At 42.0% G+C, this 24,933-nt stretch overlaps 3 protein-coding genes and 2 long non-coding RNA genes across 6 annotated transcripts in view; 3 read left to right on the forward strand and 2 right to left on the reverse strand.

Annotated features, from left to right (window-relative positions):
• The window catches only part of abcc8 (ATP-binding cassette, sub-family C (CFTR/MRP), member 8), a 47,813-nt gene extending 47,132 nt beyond the window's left edge, over nucleotides 1–681 (forward strand). For both annotated transcript variants that reach the window (XM_076089828.1, XM_076089829.1), the window contains exons 37-38: nucleotides 5–67; nucleotides 544–681. In XM_076089828.1, coding sequence (XP_075945943.1) covers nucleotides 5–67; nucleotides 544–681 — 201 coding nt within the window. The remainder of the gene's footprint in view (nucleotides 1–4; nucleotides 68–543) is intronic.
• Nucleotides 682–1,716: 1,035 nt separating this feature from the next.
• LOC142947863 (ATP-sensitive inward rectifier potassium channel 11-like) lies at nucleotides 1,717–2,975 on the forward strand. The gene has a single exon (XM_076089734.1). It carries the CDS (start codon nucleotides 1,818–1,820, stop codon nucleotides 2,973–2,975), a length of 1,158 nt encoding a protein of 385 aa, XP_075945849.1. The 5' UTR covers nucleotides 1,717–1,817.
• Nucleotides 2,976–6,917: 3,942 nt separating this feature from the next.
• On the reverse strand, nucleotides 6,918–9,905 carry LOC142947312 (uncharacterized). Its single transcript, XR_012953348.1, has 2 exons — nucleotides 9,264–9,905; nucleotides 6,918–9,059 (listed from the first exon to the last, which is right to left on the reverse strand). It is a non-coding gene; the product is annotated as an uncharacterized LOC142947312 (long non-coding RNA).
• Nucleotides 9,906–10,305: 400 nt separating this feature from the next.
• LOC142948066 (uncharacterized) lies at nucleotides 10,306–11,128 on the reverse strand. Its single transcript, XR_012953434.1, has 2 exons — nucleotides 11,021–11,128; nucleotides 10,306–10,728 (listed from the first exon to the last, which is right to left on the reverse strand). It is a non-coding gene; the product is annotated as an uncharacterized LOC142948066 (long non-coding RNA).
• Nucleotides 11,129–22,947: 11,819 nt separating this feature from the next.
• LOC142947864 (ATP-sensitive inward rectifier potassium channel 11-like) lies at nucleotides 22,948–24,105 on the forward strand. Its single transcript, XM_076089735.1, has one exon. It carries the CDS (start codon nucleotides 22,948–22,950, stop codon nucleotides 24,103–24,105), a length of 1,158 nt encoding a protein of 385 aa, XP_075945850.1.
• Nucleotides 24,106–24,933: the final 828 nt, after the last annotated feature.

Here is a 24,933-nt window from a genome sequence, read left to right on the forward strand (position 1 = left end):
ACAGGAGAGCATCCTGCAGAAAGTGGTGATGACTGCATTTGCTGACCGAACAGTAGTTACTATAGCAGTGAGTATCTCCCCCACAGCATGCAGCGCTCCCATTTCCCCCAGAGAGCGCTGACCTTTGTCCTGCACTGCTGATGCAGTTGTTGTAAAGTGATACAAAGCAAACAGATGCAGAGTAGACAAAACAACTATTTCAAACTGTTTCAGCATGATTATGCTGTAAATTAAAAAGGTAGGAGCAAAAAAGGAAAGTGGAAATCAGAGCAGAAAATTGTATCTCTGAATTCGTAAGGTTATCTCACGATAAAGTAATCGAAAAGATCATCAATGAATATTGAAATATCAGAACTCTTCACCTTAAGATATTTCATATTTTACTGTGGAGGAACATTTTCCTGAATCAGAACCTCTTATTTCATCTCTCTTAACAGCCAGTTTCATTCGAGTTGTAATTTTGTGTGATAAAGCATTGATTATTGTTTCAAAAGACTCATTTAGTGTCAATAGTGACTGGTTTTCTTCCCTTCCACTGCACAGCATCGCGTCCACACCATCCTGAATGCCGACCTAGTGATTGTGATGAAGCGGGGGATCATCCTGGAGTACGACAGGCCCCAGGCCCTGCTGGACAAGGAGGACAGCGTCTTCACCTCCTTCGTGCGAGCAGACAAGTAGCACAAGAAGGAAGGAAGCATTAGAAGAAGACATTCAAAGTGCAATTGTCCCATGGAAGATATATTCCTTTTATTTTATAATCGTGATGTATAATATTTGTACATAAAAAGTGAACTATTTGTTAATAAAACGTAAATTATCATAAACGTGTGGTTTTTTGTTGGGGTTGGTCAGGAAAAGGACTGGGATAATTTCCAAAGTTTTTTTGTGCTTGTGTGAGTGAAACTTTATGAGTGTTGATCATCTCCACATACTCAGGGGTGTCACAGTGGGAAGAGCAGCTGCGTCTGTCACAGCCAGGACTGACATGTGACATTAGAAAGTTATAGAGGAGCACAGCCACCTGTAAAATAAAGTTTCCATAGATGGAATGGAAAGGAGAAGGAGCCCAGCCGTTTTAAAACCCTGGATGTATGAAAAGGATCCTGTCGGTGGACAGCTTACTTTCTATTCATGTAAATTCAAAGTAAATTCCAAACAGCCTGAAGATGATTTACTGATTTAGTGCTCTATATTTAACCCATTATATATTCAGAGCTGCCTGTGGCTTAAGCTAAATGGGCCCACTCCAGCATTCTCGTTGAAAATCAAAGGAAGGGCACAACAGAGATGGTGGAGGGATCGAGTAGGCCTACCTTATCTCACGTTACCAAGTTCATGTGACGTTACCATGCTATTGTGAAGTGGCGGAGTCAGCACAGAGCCGAATGCGCCACTAAAGCCTGCCTTCTGATCAAAGGGATGATAAAACTCAACCTAGAGGCCCATTATGCTCCAGCATCAATATTTGACATCTCGCTGAATTTCCACGGAGAGTGCACACTGGGCCGATCCTCAATGGAACGCAGCGGTGTGGCGCATCTATGCCCTGTCTGTGGGTGGTGTGAGTGACAGCGACAACTGCGGAGCTGGATGAGGAATTTCCCCTGGGACTTCGCGGTTGTGGAGCGCCTGATCTGGAGGCAACGGGAGGAGCGCACATACCTCCAGAAAACGGACAGCAAGACTCTACTGTGCTCGGAAGCTGAGGAGCTGTAAGAAAAGACACCGGGGAAGAGGAAAATAATTCATCTTTAGCAGGGCAGAGACGAATCACACAAAGTCAAAAGGCTGTGGGTCCATAGCATGGGAGCGCTATGTTGTCCAGGAAAGGACTCATTCCTGAGGATTACTTGCCGACACGTCTGGCTGAAGGTGTCCTGCAGCCAAAATTGTTTAAGGCCAAACCGGGGAAAGCACGGTTCGTCGCCAAGAACGGCACCTGCAATGTAGCGCACACCAACATCCGAGAACAGGGTCGATTCTTGCTGGACGTCTTCACCACTCTCGTGGATTTAAAATGGCTCCACACAATCATCATCTTCACCATGTCCTTCCTGTGCAGCTGGCTCCTTTTCGGGATGATCTGGTGGCTTATTGCGTTTGCGCACGGCGACATGGACCAGAGAGGAGGCGACTTTGTCCCGTGCGTAACGGGCATTCAATCCTTCGCCTCCGCTTTCCTCTTCTCAATAGAGGTCCAGGTGACCATCGGCTTCGGGGGTCGGATGATCACGGAGGAGTGCGTCTCCGCCATCATCGTCCTGATCGTGCAGAACATAGTCGGTCTGGTCATCAACGCCATCATGCTCGGCTGCATCTTCATGAAAACTGCGCAGGCCAATCGGCGCGCAGAGACGCTCATTTTCAGCAAGCACGCAGTCATCTCCGTCCGAAACAACAAGCTGTGCTTCATGATCCGCATCGGGGATCTGAGGAAAAGCATGATCATCAGCGCCACCGTGCGGTTGCAGGTTGTCAGGAGAAGCACCACCAACGAGGGCGAGGTGGTGCCTCTGGACCAGATCGACATCCACATTGATAACCCGGTGGGCACGAACGGCGTCTTCCTGGTGTCCCCCCTCATCATCTGTCATGTGATCGACAAGGACAGCCCTCTGTATGAGCTGTCCGCTTTTAACCTGCAGCACGAGGACATCGAGGTGATCGTGGTGCTGGAGGGGGTGGTGGAGACAACGGGCATCACCACCCAGGCCAGGACCTCCTACGTGTCGGAGGAGATCCTGTGGGGTCAGCGCTTCGTGCCCACAGTCTCCGCGGAGGACGGCATGTACGCGGTGGACTACTCCAAGTTCGGTAACACTACGAAGGTCCCGACGCCGTGCTGCAGCGCCAAGAAACTGGATGAGGCAGGTGGCATCGCTCGGTTTAAACTAAACGAGGGCGTCACCTTGCGGGCGACTGTGAGAAGGCGGCGGGGCTCGGTGGTCCGCAGGTCCAGGAAGGAGATGTAACTAGGACCGGTTCATGTAAACCATGACTGCCAGCATTTTATTTTAGGATTGATTATTTAAAATGGATAGTTAAATGACAAAGTGATGTTTCTTTTATAATTAATGTATGTGTGTTATGGAATACCTCTAATCAATAATTCACATCAGATGCAGTCAGATGTGCGCACATCAAGAAGCTTTTCACTCATTGTCACAGAATTCACCGAACACAAAGTACAGTTTGGATGTGTTTGATCTTTTTATTATTATCAAGAGTGTAAGCATGTAAGCAATAAAGGAGAATATTTCATGTAAAGTGTTTTTGTGGCTGGAGAGACGAAATTATATGATTTAAAAGGGACACCTCAATGATTTAGCATTGCCCTTCCATAAAGTTAGGGGTCTCACAAGCAAGGCCGGACGCAAGGTTTGAGGTCAATATCAATATTTGTGAGTTTGGAAAAATCAAGTATTGATCCAGCAACATTTTTGATAAGGATTACTGCAAATTGGTTATTTAAGAATTGAGAACAATGTCTTTCAGATGAATAGACTATACCATGCTATGACTGGCTTGTGACATTGTTATGTCAAACTATACTAAACAAGTTTGAGGGTCAAACATAATTTCCTGGTGAATTTTCATGAACAAATTTATGATGTGTTATGAAGAGTCTACATTCATGTAAAGAACAAAATATAAGATTGGATAGAATATAATGCAGTAAGGCTCCCAGGCAGTCTGTATTGCTGTCAAATATGAATTCTCCTTTAGATCAACTTTTCATTTAATGTTATCACTGCTGAGTCAACACACATGTAAGCATGCTTTACTCTTCCATTTTGTCTTTACACTATACTATGACATTTTTACAACTGTTTTTACAACATACTATACTATACGTGTTACATTCCACGTTTGGCATCTAAGGGATGCGGGGAGTAAGGATGTTATTTTTCCCGGGGAAAGAGAGAGTGAGTACTGGAAAGGGTTTGTTTAACAAAGGAATATTTATTTGTAAAAATAGCTAGCTGCTCACAAGGCAGAAAAAGAAAACAACTCTCTGATAACCAGAGAGCGACACTAGTTGATGAACACAATGATGGCAACAGCCCACACGGCTGTATCCGGGGTGATCCGGTGATCCACTGATCCACATGTAGCGCGCGGTGCCCCCGCACGCTTTCTTAATTTTTAATTTTTAATTAATAAACAAAAAAAAATCATTTTAAATTTTTTTATTTTTTTTTTTATCAAAAATTATTTTTATTTAATTTATTCACAATTATTTCTTATCAAGATGTTTTAATTTATCAAGAAACAAGAAGTAATATATAAATAAGAGGCCTTTTGTTTGAAACGAACAAAAGTGGAACAAGGGGCTCTCAGCTGTGGATGAGCGAACTGAGAGGACCCTTGCCGGCGACGGACAGCCCCGAGCTGCCGTCGGAGTGACCACGGATCCACGGCACCTGTGCCCCGCTGTCCGGTCACTCCCTGTGAGCGCCCCTGATTTGCAACGAGAGGCTGCGAGAAGGGGGAGAAAGGCGAAGTTCAGGTCTCTCTCTATGTGAATCGCTCACCTGGCCTAATGGGAGAGCGTGGCCGATAGCTCACCCCTCCCTGATTTGCCTCAATGCCTCCGCTTAAGAGAACCTCGGACCGGTAGCTGATTTGCACTAAATAGTAATAAATTGCCAACACGAGCCCAGTATCGATAGCTCGTTTGCTTTCTTTTCCGAATCGCCAAACAGGGATATACTAAACAGTATAATCGGTCGCTCGAATAGCCGTTGGTCTTTATAAATCCTTTTATTTAATTTATTTATTTAATATCAAATTTCAATTTATCCGTCCCTGCTCAGAGCTCAACAGATATAAAGCTCTTTCAAAATAAAGCGGGACTTCTCCGGGTCTCTCTTCACTATAGAAAACTGGTGTTAGTATCTGAAGATGTGTGTGCGCATAAAGTATGCAATCAGTTGTGTGCCGTGCTGAGATCGCTGCAGACTTACCACAGGGGCTGGGCTGCCTCTCCCTTAAGAGAAGCCCTCTCCTCTCTGAGTTCCCAAAACAGATGAAGAAAAGAGTCGGTCGGAAAAAGTTAAAAAGGTTCCTTATTTATTTTTGTCCAATTCAAAGTATATTCTCTTGGTCCAAATACAGAGAAAAAGTGATTAACAGGAAAATATAAAAATCAACAAAGTATTTTAAAACCCTGTGTTCAATTGTCCGGAGTAAAAAGTTAAAAAAGATTAACTCAGCGCAGGTTCTAACCTGATGGCTTCTTCCCCAACTCTCCCTTTTCCTTGAAGACCGAGAATATTTATACTCTCTAACACCCCTGGGGCTTGGTGCCTCCGTGGGGTAGGACAGTATCAGGCCTTTGATCGTACTGTTTATCTAAGTCAGCAGTATATGCCGACACCATTATATCTGCTGGTACTCAGAACACATGAAACACCCCGCTCACTGTTTGATGCCTTCGGGACACAGAGATACATGACACTCCAAACAATAAAACATAAAACGCCTTTTATCCCCAGCGTAAAGACGTGGTCAAGTGCCGGTGCTTAAGGCAACCGGGAAAGACCCTAAGTCATAAATCGTGAGTACAAAGACTGGCTGGCGCCCTCGGTATTTCCAGAGCGTCCATCGTGCCTGCAGCTGTGCATCCATCACAACATCACAGGCTCTACCTGTCCCCTATAGGGTTCAGAGTAAGGCCAAGGTTCTCATCCATGTGTGTGACTAGCTAACAGGCTAAGGCAGAGTGCCAACCTCAGCAGGTGACTCCTGTGTGAACTTGATGTGTAATGGTGGGGAAACGCCCCCACCGTCCCTGCTCCCATGTGTGTGTGTGTGTGTGTGTGTACGCCCCCCTTCCCCGTACGTCCGTACGCAGAGGGTGTGTGTGACCACAGAAACATGTCTGTGCGACAGGTGCAATTTTATAAGAGACTCAGCCTCCTATGTCTCTATTTTATTTTTGTTTTTCTAACTTTTTATTTGTTGTTGTTTCAAGGTGTTTGTTAACCCCTAATAACCCTGGCCTTCCGTCTAGGAGCATCACAATTTCGCAAAACACTCCACCATGTTCAACAACAGCAACACACACGCAGCTCCATCACTACGCATTTCCCAAGGGGTTGTCCTTCTGGAGTTCCTCTCCTTTTATTCACCGTAGCACTGATCAGTGATTGCGCCCAGCCACGTTCGATCCAGGAACTGGGCGGCACCCGAGAGGACACAGAGGCTAAGCAGAGGGAAAGCACAGGCACAACACGGCAGATAACAATGAGTTTCTTTTAAAATTCCTCAGTGTAGTATGTCTAAAAACAGATACAAAATGTCATAGTATAAATAGTAAGTCATAAAGTTACTCAGTATAGTATATTATAACAAGTCATACAAATGTGGATTATGTTATGTTATAAAAATTCATATAAAATGTAGTATAGTATCTCATTTAAAAGTCATAAAAGTATCTTAGTCTAGTATGTTAGAAAAAAGTCATGAAAAGTAATAGTATAGCACCGCTAATAAAGTCATAAAAAAGTCATAGTATCGTACGTATTCAATTAAAATTCCAAAAGGTCCAGATTGAGAAACTCTCCTCGTACAACGGTCTGGAACGTTACAATAATATCTAACTTGCACCATTTAGTGCCATATACAGTATATATATTCAAGAAGCCTAGTAGTAGTAACAACATCTCTGTGTAGTCAACAACTGTCACCTCATATAAAGAAAGTACATCAATTATATTTTTTATTTTATTTATTTATTGTTGGAATGCTGTTAAGCATTCCAACAATGTCTCTCTCTCATACAGTCATTCAGGTCTTCAGGTTCAGGTTTTTAGAGGACTAAGTACATCAAATTGTCTGTCCGTCTGCCTGACTCACTGTCACGACCCGGCTCTTGACAAAACATGACAAACCGGAAGACACACGGGTGGTTAGATGGAAAAGTTTGTATTTATTCTCAACAAAACAAAGACATGGTGCTGCAGGAACAGAGAGTGCTCCCGACTGCGGCAGGCAGGTCCTATAAACCCCTGGGAGACTGGCCAGGTGCTCCCAATTGTACCGAGAGGCTCCGCCTACAAGGGACCTGCAAGACAGCACAGAGAATCAGAATCAGAACCGTTTATTGCCATGGTATGTTGAACATACAAGGAATTTGACATGACGGGAGGTGCATAACATTTAACAACAATCAACAGTGCAAAGTAGAAACATTAAAATTTACAGAAAAATATAAAATAAAGTAAAATATAAAATATAAAATAAAGTGAAATATAAAATAAAGTGCACAAACGAACAGATAACAGGACTATAAACAAGTGATATGTAAGTGTAGTGTAAAAGCATCGAGTGTAATAGAAGGGATGTGCAGGGGAGTGACCGGTAGGCAATTGTCCTGGGGATGACAGTCAGTGGGGGTCCCGGGCTCTGTTAATGAGCCCGACTGCCGACGGGAAGAAACTGTTCATGTGTCGTGAGGTCTTGGTCCTGAAAACAAGGGACCGCCCACAGCAGGTCCTGCTTAAAGCCAGAGGCCGTCACACACTCAGTACATAGAAATGTCTGTCTGTCTGATTCACAGTACATAAAACTGTCTTGTCTGTCTGTCTTGTTTTTAATTTCATACTTTTTTAAGCTACAATCTTCAAAATTGTAATGCTTTTTAAAAATGTTTCTAAATTTAAATATCTTAACTAACAGGGCTAATTTAACACATTTTTAAGTAGTCACACAAAACCCAGATGATGTGACTACTGATGAGGTGAGGATGTTATCTGGACTCTGGTGTATCTAATAATTCTAACATTCGTTAATTGAGGGCACACTGATTGAGGGCATGTCTGGTTATTTGTGCCCTCTTTTAAAAGAGGTGGAAACCTCACTCTGCTTGGCCTCTCAGGTGATGGGTCTGCGGATGTTATCTGGACTCTGGTGAATCTAATAATGCTAACTTTCGAGGGCACACTGATTGAGGACATGTCTGATTATTTGCGACCTCTTTTACAAGAGGTGGAAACCTCACTCTGCTTGGCCTCTCAGGTGATAGGTCTCTCCACTCGGGTCTCTCCTGGATGGTTCTTCTTCTAGAGGGCTGACGCTTTGGTGGAGGCCTGCTCCTGGCCTTTTCCTGCACCCCCCCACCCCATGCCCATTGGTAATCCTTTGCTGGATTTAGGGGACACATCCTTACCAGATACGGGGTGACCTCTGGTTTCCTTCGGCGGAATAGGTGGTAAAACAGGAATGTGTTTTACTTCTGGTACTCGGATGGTTCTTCCTCTAGAGCAGGGGTGTCAAACTCAAATACACAGTGGGCCGAAATTTAAAAAATTGCTACAAGTCAAGGGCCAGACGGGTTCAACGTTCATTGACAACTTATTGAAAGAACCTTAGTGCAGATATTGAACCTGGAACTAACAAGGCCTATAGAGTATTGCCTATAAAACAACATTAATTATGAAATAAAAATAATAAATAATACATAAATAAATAAAAATAAAAGTAATAAAATCAGTTTCATTAATTGCTTATGGCTCTATCTGCAGTTTTTCCAGAGTCATTTCAAGTGAAAACATTTTCTACAGGCAAACAGCCAAAAATAATTTACTTCAAAGAAAAATCAAATGTCCTGTAGTAGCAAGAGAAAAAAAAATGCAAAAATGAAACTGCATTAAAAACTGAAAATGCGTCAAAGCACCGTTTGCTGCTCTGTGATGCTCAATGGTCTGAGCCAGACACTTGGTGTCTCATCTTGGATACAAGTTCATCAATGTCTGGGGTCAGGCTCTGAGCTGAGGAAATCCTCAGGATTGAGTGAAGGTGCTCATCAGTAAGACGAGTCCTGTGTGAAGTTTTGTTTATCTTCATCAAAGAGAACAGTTGTTCACACAAGTATGTGCTGCCAAACATGGAGAGCGTTTGAGCAGCCTGGGAGCGCAGCTGGGGCATTGTGTCGGGGATGAAACGTGGAAACTCTGCAGCGCCCACAGACTCATATTTTGCCTTCAGTGTGTCATTAGATTGGAGCTCAATCAGCTCCATTTGGAGGTTTGATGGTGCGTTTTCCACGTCAGCTGCAAATGGATTACATATACATAATAATAATATTTGTAGCTACTAGCTAGCTAAACTACTGTTTAGCTAGCTAGTAGCACTTAATGTACAGCTAGCTAACAGCCATGACAGCACATTTCAACTGCTGTCAACTGATTAGCTTCATGTTAGCTGTTAGCTAGGTTAGCTGTTGCTAACCAGCCGATGCTAAGCGCTCTTCTCACCGGGCTCCGGACCTCGATGGCGGTGGTTTTCTCCCGGTTTATCTCACATCTTTCCGTAACGATCTTCACATCCAGTCCCCGTGTCTCGGCATCCTCTGGAGGGTTATCCGTCTCTTCCAGGGCGAATTATAGCTAGCTTAGCGTTAGCTTACGTGTCTATCGCTATCATGGACTTTTATAACGGCGGTAACTAAAGCAGCTCGTCGGCTTTTTACCCCCCCCCCCACAAAATAAAAAAATCCTCCGCTCTGATTGTAATGTAACAGTTTTCCCCATGTTTTAATTACCGACGTTCCCCGGTAAACCGTTCGTCTGACACGCGTTTAAACACCGCCCTTACGGGTGTACCGGCTCTGGTACGAAAAACGAACGCCTTTTCCTCTAACCAAAACACTTCTTCTTTGAGGTTTATTGGCGGTTGGCAAACAATGAATTGGTGCATTACCACCACCAACTGGTCTGGAGTGTAGTTCAAGTACTTATAGGCTGTGTCTCAATTCAGGGTCTGCATCCTTCGGAGGACCCAGCCTTCGCGGTCTACGTGGGCCACGTCCTTTGAGGACCGCATAGGCCAGACCGTGCTGTCTACGAAATGAGACGGCCTACGCCACAGAGGACTTCCTGTTTGCGTCAACAGCTGTTCCCGCCCCGCCCCCCTCTTGCTGCTCCCGTCCCTAAAATCCCTGCTCAGCAGGATTATAAATATATATACATATAAATACATTAAACTAAAACCTATTCAGTATATATACTGAAAAGGTTTTAGTTTAGTGTTTTAATCAGTTTTTTATCATATATTCAATAATTAATTCATAGATCTTTTTCATAATATTGTTTTTCTATATTAATAATCAGTTAATTAAATCAGTTACTAATAACACATTTTCAATCAGTTATAGTTCTGGTAATTAAATTAATTTATCAATAACTTTATTTCATTTCATTCACACATACATATATATTTACATGTACATATATATATAGCAATCCTAAGGCAGAGGAAATCAATCAAGACAGTTAATATTAACAGCAGCAAATCAAATGTCAGCAAACGTGTTTATTAACTCTCAGTAACACATGTGCATATACTTTATATTTTTAAATAAGTTGATGAAAAGAGAAACATTTATCAATAATGTTCACATAGGGATGCAAACTTCGAAGATTGACACATTTTACACAGCAGAATATATACATATTCACATAGAAATCATTTACATGGATGTCTTATGTAAATTTAAATAAATAAAATAAAAAGGTGACAGTCACAACTGTCATCTCTGTGACAGCAACATGAACACATGAGAATGATCTACTGGTTGTGTTATTAGTGAAGGCTTTGTACAGGATGAGAGCTCATGTAACTGTAACCTTAAGTACAGGATGGTCAAATGGACTAATGTCTTAATTCAAAGCTACGGCTGCTGAATGTTTGTCCATCGTTCTCCCCTCAGCTCCTGGCTCTCTGTAACAAAACATGAACAGAATCAGCAAAATTCAGTGTAATCGTGTAGTTAATCTCAACGTTTGAAACGTTACCGGACTTAAAGTGATATTTCAGGTTCACAACCTGTCTACCTGAGCTCACGTTGGTCCGTTTATGTACATGATATGAAGTATAAATCATCTGTAAAATCATCACAAACTCAGTAAGATATTATTCAACCTCTGAGGTTTGAAAGTGAAGTTATTAAAAGTTACTTTACAAGGCTTACTACGGTCGGATGCAGGTAGCCGAGCTGCCGGTAATAGCGCACCGGCACGCAATGCATCTTGGGATATGCTGGGCCGCGAAGCATACATCAGATGTGTCCTCCAAATCTCCGACGAGAAGGCTGCATTGAAGGACTCTTCAACAAAAATGCAAAATGGGACAGCACTAGTCTCAGCGCTGTGACGCAACCGGTCTACGAATGCAGCCTCTGAAGGATGCAGCCCCTGAATTGAGACACAGCCATAGTTTAGTACATAAAATAAAATGAAATGAAATGAAATGAAACTGGCTCACTGGGTCAGTTTATACGTTACGCCCCTTTATAGACATTTATTGAGTAGAGCGCGCCCCCTGCTGGGCCACCGGGCACACTACAATGCAGTTGTTTTTTATTAGCCACGCATGAAGCAGACGGTAACGTTAAATTAATTTAAACAAAATCCAAATGTTGTTAAATGATTCTGCTGTAAGAAAATAAGAAAAAACTGAGAAGACAGAGAATCTCAGTATTTGGCAGGAAGACACGGCAGCAAACCGAGCGGTCAACAATCTGCTGGATCACTATTTAGCAAGAGGGAGTTTATTTTTGCTTCAATGCAAACCATCACCAGCGTCAAGGCAACCGGTAGGCCTGGTAGAGAGCACACTTCCGGTTAGAATTATCACAAAATAAAACTTTTTAGAAGCGCGGAACGGTTGACGGAGTGAACGCGAAGGATTTGGTGAAGCGTCGGAAATACACGAGGGCAAAGGGCAAAACTGCCCCTAAGAAATATCATTTTGCCCCTGATATCACTAGGAGAGGGGCAAAAAATGCCCCCGAACTTTCTAAATGAATAAATAAATGGAGCGCTTCTTAAGAAAAAATATTAAATTATAAAATAGAGATAACTTTGTGATTCTGATTAGGCCTGCAGAGAAGGCCTTGCAGGCCCTGACGGCCCACCACTGCTACAATGTTACTCAAAATTCGATAGTGAAATGTATATGTTACGATAAGAAGTTCAAAGTTAATGGCAAGAAGCCAGCCCAACATATATGTTATTTTATTTCATCTCATTAAAGCTCCATGGCATGACCTAAACTGTATACTGGTTGCCAAAATATGTATTGTTCATGTGGTGTTGTAGTTTACAGAATAGTGACTGTGCTCCAGTTGTCTGCACCCAGGGATAAACGGTAGTGAAAGACATATTGAAGACACGCGTCATTGACCCATTTGGCCACCAGAGGGAGTTTACCTTTAAGTGAGCGCTTCTGTCAGCAGTAAACTAATGCAGGGCACATACAGGTGGATTAGAATATCATCGAAAAGTTAATTTATTTCAGTAATTCAATTCAAAAAGTGAAACTGATATATTATATAGATTCATTACACATATACATATACATACACGTATACATATACACATACGTATACATATACACATACGTATACATATACACATACGTATACATATACACACGTATACACATATACGTATATATACAGTGGGGCAAAAAAGTATTTAGTCAGCCACCAATTGTGCAAGTTCTCCCACTTAAAAAGATGAGAGAGGCCTGTAATTTTCATCATAGGTACACTTCAACTATGAGAGACAAAATGAGAAAAAAAAAAATCCAGAAAATCATATTGTCTGATTTTTAAAGAATTTATTTGCAAATTATGGTGGAAAATAAGTATTTGGTCAATAACAAAAGTTCATCTCAATACTTTGTTATATACCCTTTGTTGGCAATGACAGAGGTCAAATGTTTTCTGTAAGTCTTCACAAGCTTTTCACACACTGTTGCTGGTATTTTGGCCCATTCCTCCATACAGATCTCCTCTAGAGCAGTGATGTTTTGGGGCTGTCGCTGGGCAACACGGACTTTCAACTCCCTCCACAGATTTTCTATGGGGTTGAGATCTGGAGACTGGCTAGGCCACTCCAGGACCTTGAAATGCTTCTTACGAAGCCACTCCTTCGTTGCCCGGGCGGTGTGTTTGGGATCATTGTCATGCTGAAAGACCCAGCCACATTTCATCTTCAATGCCCTTGCTGATGGAAGGAGGTTTCCACTCAAAATCTCACGATACATGGCCCCATTCATTCTTTCCTTTACACGGATCAGTCGTCCTGGTCCCCTTGCAGAAAAACAGCCCCAAAGCATGATGTTTCCACCCCCATGCTTCACAGTAGGTATGGTGTTCTTTGGATGCAACTCTGCATTCTTTCTCCTCCAAACACGACGAGTTGAGTTTTTACCAAAAAGTTCTATTTTGGTTTCATCTGACCATATGACATTCTCCCAATCCTCTTCTGGATCATCCAAATGCTCTCTAGCAAACTTCAGACGGGCCTGGACATGTACTGGTTTAAGCAGGGGGACACGTCTGGCACTGCAGGATTTGAGTCCCTGGCGGCGTAGTGTGTTACTGATGGTAGCCTTTGTTACTTTGGTCCCAGCTCTCTTGCAGGTCATTCACTAGGTCCCCCCGTGTGGTTCTGGGATTTTTGTTCACCGTTCTTGTGATCATTTTGACTATCAGTGGTCTTGTATGTCTTCCATTTTCTAATAATTCCTCCCACAGTTGATTTCTTCACACCAAGCTGCTTACCTATTGCAGATTCAGTCTTCCCAGCCTGGTGCAGGTCTACAATTTTGTTTCTGGTGTCCTTTGACAGCTCTTTGGTTTTGGCCATAGTGGAGTTTGGAGTGTGACTGTTTGAGGTTTTGGACAGGTGTCTTTTATACTGATAACGAGTTCAAACAGGTGCCATTAATACAGGTAACGAGTGGAGGACAGAGGAGCCTCTTCAAGAAGAAGTTACAGGTCTGTGAGAGCCAGAAATCTTGCTTGTTTGTAGGTGACCAAATACTTATTTTACCGACGAATTTACCAATTAATTCATTAAAAATCCTACAATGTGATTTCCTGGATTCTTTCCCCCCATTCTGTCTCTCACAGTTGAAGTGTACCTATGATGAAAATTACAGGCATCTCTCATCTTTTTAAGTGGGAGAACTTGCACAATTGGTATACACATACGCATACACATACACACGTATACGTATACGCATACACATACGTATACACATACATATACATATACACATATACATACATATACACACTTATACATACGTATAGATATACACATATAGATACGTATACATTTACACATATACATACGTATACATATATACATATACATACGTATACACACGTATACATATACACATATACACACTTATACATACGTATAGATATACAAATATACATACGTATACATATATACATACGTATACATACATATACGTATACATACACACGTATACATACGTATACACGCGTATACATATATATATACGTAGACACATACACACAGGCTGCATGGTGGTGTAGTGGCTAGCACTGTCACCTCACAGCAAGAGGGACCCGGGTTCGTTCCCCGATCCCGGGTGATCATTCTGTGTGCAGTTTGCACGTTCTCCCCGTTGCAGCGTGGGTTCCCTCCGGGTTCTCCGGCTTCCTCCCACAGTCCAAAGACATGCAGCTTAGGTTATTTGGAGACTCGAAATTGCCCGTAGGTGTGAATGTTTGTCTGTCTCTATATGTGCCCTGCGATGAACTGGCGACCTGTCCAGGGTGTAGCCTGCCTTCACCCAATGTCAGCTGGGATCGGCTCCAGCGCCCCACGACCCTGAACAGGATAAGCGGTTTGGATAATGGATGGATGGACGCGTACGTAGGTACACGTATATACATATACACTAGTGGTGTCACGGATCGATCCGTGATCCGTTCGGATCACCCCTCGCGGTTCAGATCACTCGTGAACCGCGGATCAATCGAGTATACGTATACATATGAACTCTGATCTTTAGTTCTTTCATCGATTTTCTATTGGATTCAAGTCAGCTGATCATCTGGGCCATTCTAGCAGCTTTATTTTATTTCTCTGAAACCAGTTGAGAGTTTCCTTGGCTGTGTGTTTGTGTGTTATGTATACACATACGTATATGTATACACATATATACACATACGTATACATATACACATACGTATACACGTATACACATATACATATACATATGTATACACATACACACGTATACATATACACACGTATACATATATACATGTGAACTCTGATCTTTAGTTCTTTCATAGATTTTCTATTGGATTCAAGTCAGCTGATCGTCTGGGCCATTCTAGCATTTATTTTATTTCTCTGAAACCAGTTGAGAGTTTCCTTGGCTGTGTGTTTGTGTGTTATGTATACACATACAAATACGTATACACATACATACACATACATATTCACATACATACGTATACACATACACATACACATACACATATACATACGTATACATATACACACGTATACATACGTATACATATACACGAGTATACACATATACACACGTATACACATATACACACGTATATGTAGCGGTGCACAGAATGACGTCACACAGGCTCAATCTGGTGCTACACATTTAATGAAAATGGTTCTGTAAATACAAAGAAATACGTTTAGGTATGCTGTTGCTTCTCAGCGCTTTCCTCTTCTATGCTTTTCAGAGAATCTCATATTCTCGCGTATTCACCTCTGTCACAGACACTGCTGATGTCGTAACACTGACACCTACTGGCGATAAATAACACTGTACCCCACTAACTAAAATGCACACTTCCTCCTCATTAACACATAGGAAACATAATAAACTCACTTAACTTACACTACACCCAAGCAACTATTGTACTTCATGAACTCATATGACTTATTGTGCCACATATACATATATACATATACATACGTATACACATATACACATGTATACACATATACACACATATACATATATACATATACATACATACACATATACATACATATACGTATACACATACACACACGTATACGCATACACACGTATACATATATACACATGTATACACATATACGTATACACACGTATACGTATACACATACGTATACACATGTATACACATACATACGCATACGTATACATACATATACGTATGTATACACACGTATACGTATATATACGTATACACATATACATACGTATACACATGTATACACACGTATACACACGTATACACACACACGTATACACATATACACACGTATACGTATACACATATACATACGTATACACATATACATACATATACATATACACATACACACACGTATACGCATACACACGTATACATATATACACATGTATTCACATATACACATATACACACGTATACGTATACACATATACATACGTATACACATACGTATACGTATATACATATATACACATACGTATACACATACATACGTATACATATACACATATACATACGTATGACTCACTCAGGACATAAAACTCTGTCTGACTCACTCAGGACATAAAACTGTCTGTCTGGACTCTGTGTATCTTATAATGCTAACATTTGTTAATTGTGGGCACACTGATTGAGGGCATGTTTGTTTATTTGTGCCCTCTTTTACCAGAGGTGCAAACCTCACACTGACCCTCTCGGGTGATGGGTCTGTGTATGTAATCTGGATTCTGGTGTGTCTAACAATGCTCATTTTTGTTAAAGGAGGGCACACTGATTGAGGGCACACTGATTGAGGGCATGTCTGGTTTTTTGTGCCCTCTTTTACCAGAGGTGGAAACCTCCCTCTGATAGACCTCACAGGTGATAGGTCTCGCCACTCTGGTTTGTCCTGGATGGGTCTTCTAGAGGGCTGACGCTTTTGTGCAGGCCCTCTTTTACTATTTGTGCCCACTTTTAGAAGAGGTGGAAACTTGACATTCCTTGGCCTCTCAGGTGATGGCTGACACTTTTGTGCAGGCCCTCTTTCACTATTTGTGCCCACGTTTAGAAGAGGTTGAAGCCTCACTCTGCTTCGCCTCATGGTGGTGAGTGGAGACTCTTTGGTTTTCAGGAACTTATTCTCCCACATCTCTTGGAAGTTGAAAATACCAACCTTGGTATTTTCAGCTTCAGATGCAGTGAAACTGTTCATATCAAACAAATACTGTGTAATAAAGGCTGTGATATCCCCAGGTTGTGAGAGGAGTGTAGCTCTTGCAATACACTCCACCAAACTATTGAGTCCATATGGACAGAAACTGTGGGATCCCATCTTTAATATTTTGTTCTGATCTCGAGATGTGCGACTGAGATGTGCGACTGAGATGTGAGCTGGAGAAGTCCGATTTATTTGAAGGCAGGCTTTGATGTGAGAGAGCTTTGTGACGTCATAGATTCTATGGCTTTGATGTCATGGAATCTATGTTACCAAGGTAACAGGTACCAAGTCCCGTCGGTAACGACGGGACGGCCCGTCGTTACCACGGGACGGCCCGTCGGGACGGCCCGTCGTTACCACTCCGACGGGCCGTCCGCGCCGTTGGAGTGTTTAGTGGACATCTGTGTCATGTACACAACTGCTATGTAAGCTAAGATTCTTGTAATTCGATTTATGCAAACCATTTCAAGATACAATCACAACAGCAGGTACACTCAACTATTGAGTGTACCAAACTATTGAGTCCATATGGACAGAAACTGTGGGATCCCATCTTTAAGATTTTGTTCTGATCTCGAGATGTGCGACTGAGATGTGCGACTGAGATGTGAACTGGAGAAGTCAGATTCATTTGAAGGCAGGCTTTGATGTGATGGACTCTATGACAACACAGAGAGCTTTGTGACGTCATAGATTCTATGGCTTTGATGTCATGGAATATATGACGTCACAGAGAACGGGGTTTTGCACTATAAGCTATATTTGTTGTGACCTTTTTTTTTTTTCTTGAAATGTTTCCGTCTTTGACTGTAAACATTTGCCAAACCTGTTACCACTCCGACGGGCCGTCCGCGCCGTTGGAGTGTTTAGTGGACATCTGTGTCATGTACACAACTGCTATGTAAGCTAAGATTCTTGTAATTCGATTTATGCAAACCATTTCAAGATACAATCACAACAGCAGGTACACTCAACGCTTCTGTCGTCGTAAAATATCGACGCAACTCACCAATTATGCTTCATAGTATTTCCCCCATCCATAAAAGTCAGACAAAAACGCTCTTGTTACATTGCCAAAGGTCCAGACGATCCAATCCAGTAGAATATTTAGTCCAAAACACATTATTACGTCCATAAATACACACGGACTGCTGATGCATCATTTCAAATTAGCCGGCAGATATGCTAACTAGCGATCTATTTCCTAACGTAACTTCCGTTTTCATGTAAACAGAGGCGCTGTCTGTATCTCACAATGGCGGCTGCATTGTGATGTTTCGATTGACACCTTATTTGACCTATGTCCTCTCCAGAGGACCTATGTCCTCTCCAGAAGCCTAGAATAGCCAACGAGAGTCCGCGTTGAACAACAGTGCCCGCCTCTCTTCTTTCGAGTAAACTCGAGCCAAGAAGTCCCAGCTATAGTCATCTGCAGGCATCAGCTTGCAAAGAAATATTCAGGCGGAAATAAAAACCTTCTACTTCAGTGTGTTCAAACTTCTATTACTCAATGCCAGTGGCACTTACAGTGATTCTGTTGGGGAAGAAACTTCAGAGAAACCTGAGACATTGTTATTAAACGTCATGACAGACTTCTATAACATGAATTATTTTCACGGTATACTATACTATTGCATTTTTATGTCATACTGTACTAGGACTTTTTAAATGACATTTTTATGGCATACTATACTAATATTTATGTTAATTATACTCCGACTTTTTTGACGTACTAGATTATGCTTTTATTTGGCAGTTCTACATTTTGACTTTATAAAATACTACACTATAAGTTGTTTATGACAGGTAAAGGCATACTAGTTGAAAACTTTTTTGTGATGTATTTTTTTTGGCATAATATACTACGACATGTTTTATGACATTTTTATAGCCTATTATACTTAACATGTATTTATTAAATACTATACTCTGACTTGGCAAATTATACATTGACCTACTATATTGAAATACTATATAACGGCATACTATACTGTAATATTTGTATGACTCTTTTATGGCATACTATACTTTAATATATTAATATACTATATTTAATATATACATAATATATGTTATGCCAAATTATGCTTTGATATCTTAATGACATTATTATGGTATACTTTACTATGATATCATTAATAACATCGTATGGTATACAACAGACTATACTGTAATATTTTCTGACATTTTCTAGGACTCTTTTATGTCATACTTATACTTAATAAACAAATCATCAAGACGGCTTTTGCAGTACTAACGTTCCCTTTCCCTGAGTTTGTAGCATCCTCTGCTCCTCTTACATCTCGTCTTGTAGTTGGATCAGCTGCTTCCAAAAAGCCTCCTTGTTGCTCTCAAGCTGCTCCTCCAGCGTTTCCAGGGAAAAAAACATATTACAGACACACAATCATTCAAATATAAAATCATTTAATTAAAAATCTAAATCAACGTGACTATTGATTGTGTCCAGACGGTAGATGACCTTGATGTCCTCATCTCCATTCAGTTTTCCGCTCCTCCCCAAACACCTTATGCCTTTTCTCTTAGAACCAACAAAGAAGACCGGACAACAAAGATCGGGTGAATAAAAGTCTAAATCAAGTCAGCATTTTAAGTTGCATTCATTTCAAGTTGAACGTTTGCTCTGATTGTCTCTGATTTTATAACAATTAAGCTTGAAAGTGAAAACTGTTTGGCTACAGTTTGTCTTTCCCCGTTATCACCAAGAATGGACAATGTTTAAAGCCTTGTTCACTATTGTGTTAATTGTGATTTAAATTATCTGAGATTCAATTTACATTTTGGTTTTTCTTTTGTGTTTATGGTGATACAACTATTTATTCATTCATGCGACATCCCTTCAGGATGAATATTTTCAGGAGTTTGTCCTGATGTAGAGAACATGATTGGGCATTACGGTGTTGAGGCGGGTTCTAAAACCAACATGAAGTCTTAGTATGGAGTCAGTTTTGATATAAATGAAGATATAAAAGTTGGAATGGTGTTTGCATCTTATTCAATTTTCATAATTTTTCTTCTTATAAGTTGTAGCAAACAGAAACGGGTATGGAAATGAGAAAAACAAAACTAAAAAGAATTTCAAAAATCTGTATAAAGTCTTATGTGGTAACAGTTTGTTTTAGTGGAGCTTGGAGTGTCTAGTTAAAAACTTGAAAGAGGAGATACATTTAGAAATCTTGAGCTCCATAGCAATTTCAATCACTTTTTGTTGTATTTTCCTGTATAAAATAGTTTGGTGACAACATCATCATCAAAATGATGAAAAAACATGGTCCTGTTTAGTTCTACCTCGGGTAAGCCCGAGTAAACTATGGGAGGATTCATTCAAGTCCTCTTTTTATGAAGCTGCACACAACACGCTCATGTTTCTTCCCTTTTGCATCATTTTCACAAACATAAATACAAAAGACTCTGAGGCAAAGTGGCATTTCTCTCTTTTATTAGATTATAATCCGCAGAGTTTAAAATATTAAATTGCTTTTAATTTAGTTAATAATTAAAATACATAAAAACGATAAGAACTAGTTTTCCTCTGATAATCTTTTAAAAAAAGCAAATTTGAAACGGGACAGGTAAAAAATAATAAACCAGGAGTGGAGAATTTGAGTTCTGCACTGGGAGTACAGCCGACTGTTACACAGCAGAGCAGCTCCACATCATCTACTCCCACCCCTCACTCTGTCTCCATCTGGGCCTGCAGACATTACCTCATGTCTTTGTCCTTCTGTGCTGCTGAAGTGGGTGGCGGTGGTGGTTCAAGTGGCTGCTGCTATGCTGAGCACCAGCACGCAACTCTGATTCAGCCTCATATCGGCACCAGTCTGTCTTGACTCTCTGATCAGATTAAATATCTATCATACAATCTTTATATTTTCTTCTCCATCTCCCTGTTTCTGTTGCCTTCTCTTTGTGTTTGCTGCCCTCTACAGGTGGACTCTGGGACATGTCTGTTAGGGGTACACCAGGCAATTATGTGACTATACTGTAGTTAAACGCGATCAACATCGGCCATATGAAGGGCTGAGCAGTCTGGTGACCAAGGAACAGAGAATGAAAAAAGAAAGAGACTAACTTCTCTCTGGCAGCAGTGACATATTCTCTTAGGTCCTGAGTAGGAAGCGCTTCAATCATCCCCCACATAAACAACCCAAACAGTGATTGGCTAGTATCGGCCCGTCAGGCAGTAACGTGGCTCCCTACTGGCCAGCGTAGTGGCTGCAGGAGGAGGGAGGGAGGAGCCTGCAGGTGAGGAGAAACGCCTCTTCTCAGCAGAGAACTTCGGACAGGTCGTCCATGATACAGGTCTCCTTGGGGTCAACCAGGTTGAATTCCCTTACGAAAACGATGAAATGTGCATACAGAGTGTTCAAGTGGCCCTGCAGCTCCAGAGCCACTGTCTCTTTAAAGTGCGCCCAGTAGAGGTGAGCCAGCACGTGGAACAGGTACCGGCAGATCTTCTTCACCAAGGACTCAAAGGAGTTGGGGAACTCTTTGCCTGGAGGGAGAGAAAGAGAAGGAAACAAAACCAGACAGGAGAGACTGGATTAGGCACAGGAATCACCATGAGGGAGGCTTGTTTCCTTCTAGAATTATTTTTTACATTATCAACAAATAAATTAATTATGTGTTACTCTCTAAATACTTTCTGTACAATACTACACTGAGCCATAAGCCGATTTGTTCCTAATGAAGACGTAAACTGAAAAAAAAGGTCACAAATATACAGTTGTGTGAAAAAGTGTTTGCCCCCTTCCTGATTTCTTATTTTTTTGCATGTTTGTCACACTTAAATGTTTCAGATCATCAAACAAATTTAAATATTAGACAAAGATAACACAAGTAAACACAAAATGCAGTTTTTAAATGAAGGTTTTTATTATTAATAAAATGTAAATTATCATAAACATGTGTGGTTTTTTGTTGGGGTTGATCAGGAAAAGGACTGGGATAATTTCCAAAGTTTTTTTGTGCTTGTGTGAGTGAAACTTTATGAGTGTTGATCATCTCCACATACTCAGGGGTGTCACAGTGGGAAGAGCAGCTGCGTCTGTCACAGCCAGGACTGACATGTGACATTAGAAAGTTATAGAGGAGCACAGCCACCTGTAAAATAAAGATTCCATAGATGGAATGGAAAGGAGAAGGAGCCCAGCCGTTTTAAAACCCTGGATGTATGAAAAGGATCCTGTCGTTGGACAGCTTACTTTCTATTCATGTAAATTCAAAGTAAATTCCAAACAGCCTGAAGATGATTTACTGATTTAGTGCTCTATATTTAACCCATTATATATTCAGAGCTGCCTGTGGCTTAAGCTAAATGGGCCCACTCTAGCATTCTCGTTGAAAATCAAAGGAAGGGCACAACAGAGATGGTGGAGGGATCGAGTAGGCCTACCTTATCTCACGTTACCAAGTTAATGTGACGTTACCATGCTATTGTGAAGTGGCGGAGTCAGCACAGAGCCGAATGCGCCACTAAAGCCTGCCTTCTGATCAAAGGGATGATAAAACTCAACCTAGAGGCCCATTATGCTCCAGCATCAATATTTGACATCTCGCTGAATTTCCACGGAGAGTGCACACTGGGCCGATCCTCAATGGAACGCAGCGGTGTGGCGCATCTATGCCCTGTCTGTGGGTGGTGTGAGTGACAGCGACAGCTGCGGAGCTGGATGAGGAATTTCCCCTGGAACTTCGCGGTTGTGGAGCGCCTGATCTGGAGGCAACGTGAGGAGCGCACATACCTCCAGAAAACGGACAGCAAGACTCTACTGTGCTCGAAAGCTGAGGAGCTGTAAGAAAAGACACCGGGGAAGAGGAAAATAATTCATCTTTAGCAGGGCAGAGACGAATCACACAAAGTCAAAAGGCTGTGGGTCCATAGCATGGGAGCGCTATGTTGTCCAGGAAAGGACTCATTCCTGAGGATTACTTGCCGACACGTCTGGCTGAAGGTGTCCTGCAGCCAAAATTGTTTAAGGCCAAACCGGGGAAAGCACGGTTCGTCGCCAAGAACGGCACCTGCAATGTAGCGCACACCAACATCCGAGAACAGGGTCGATTCTTGCTGGACGTCTTCACCACTCTCGTGGATTTAAAATGGCTCCACACAATCATCATCTTCACCATGTCCTTCCTGTGCAGCTGGCTCCTTTTCGGGATGATCTGGTGGCTTATTGCGTTTGCGCACGGCGACATGGACCAGAGAGGAGGCGACTTTGTCCCGTGCGTAACGGGCATTCACTCCTTCGCCTCCGCTTTCCTCTTCTCAATAGAGGTCCAGGTGACCATCGGCTTCGGGGGTCGGATGATCACGGAGGAGTGCGTCTCCGCCATCATCGTCCTGATCGTGCAGAACATAGTCGGTCTGGTCATCAACGCCATCATGCTCGGCTGCATCTTCATGAAAACTGCGCAGGCCAATCGGCGCGCAGAGACGCTCATTTTCAGCAAGCACGCAGTCATCTCCGTCCGAAACAACAAGCTGTGCTTCATGATCCGCATCGGGGATCTGAGGAAAAGCATGATCATCAGCGCCACCGTGCGGTTGCAGGTTGTCAGGAGAAGCACCACCAACGAGGGCGAGGTGGTGCCTCTGGACCAGATCGACATCCACATTGATAACCCGGTGGGCACGAACGGCGTCTTCCTGGTGTCCCCCCTCATCATCTGTCATGTGATCGACAAGGACAGCCCTCTGTATGAGCTGTCCGCTTTTGACCTGCAGCACGAGGACATCGAGGTGATCGTGGTGCTGGAGGGGGTGGTGGAGACAACGGGCATCACCACCCAGGCCAGGACCTCCTATGTGTCGGAGGAGATCCTGTGGGGTCAGCGCTTCGTGCCCACAGTCTCCGCGGAGGACGGCATGTACGCGGTGGACTACTGCAAGTTCGGTAACACTACGAAGGTCTCGACGCCGTGCTGCAGCGCCAAGAAACTGGATGAGGCAGGTGGCATCGCTCGGTTTAAACTAAACGAGGGCGTCACCTTGCGGGCGACTGTGAGAAGGCGGCGGGGCTCGGTGGTCCGCAGGTCCAGGAAGGAGATGTAACTAGGACCGGTTCATGTAAACCATGACTGCCAGCATTTTATCTTAGGATTGATTATTTAAAATGGATAGTTAAATGACAAAGTGATGTTTCTTTTATAATTAATGTATGTGTGTTATGGAATACCTCTAATCAATAATTCACATCAGATGCAGTCAGATGTGCGCACATCAAGAAGCTTTTCACTCATTGTCACAGAATTCACCAACAATGAACACAAAGTACAGTTTGGATGTGTTTGATCTTTTTATTATTATCAAGAGTGTAAGCATGTAAGCAATAAAGGAGAATATTTCATGTAAAGTGTTTTTGTGGCTGGAAAGACGAAATTATATGATTTAAAAGGGACACCTCAATGATTTAGCATTGCCCTTCCATAAAGTTAGGGGTCTCACAAGCAAGGCCAGACGCAAGGTTTGAGGTCAATATCAATATTTGTGAGTTTGGAAAAATCAAGTATTGATCCAGCAACATTTTTGATAAGGATTACTGCAAATTGGTTATTTAAGAATTGAGAACAATGTCTTTCAGATGAATAGACTATACCATGCTATGACTGGCTTGTGACATTGTTATGTCAAACTATACTAAACAAGTTTGAGGGTCAAACATAATTTCCTGGTGAATTTTCATGAACAAATTCATGATGTGTTATGAAGAGTCTACATTCATGTAAAGAATAACAAAATATAATTGGATAGAATATAATGCAGTAAGGCTGCCAGGCAGTCTGTATTGCTGTCAAATATGAATTCTCCTTTAGATCAACTTTTCATTTAATGTTATTACTGCTGAGTCAACACACATGTAAGCATGCTTTACTCTTCCAT

Source organism: Anarhichas minor, unplaced genomic scaffold, assembly GCF_050575085.1.
Source record: "Anarhichas minor isolate MPS153535 unplaced genomic scaffold, ASM5057508v1 ptg000011l, whole genome shotgun sequence".
In the NCBI taxonomy this organism is placed as follows: Eukaryota; Metazoa; Chordata; class Actinopteri; order Perciformes; family Anarhichadidae; genus Anarhichas; species Anarhichas minor.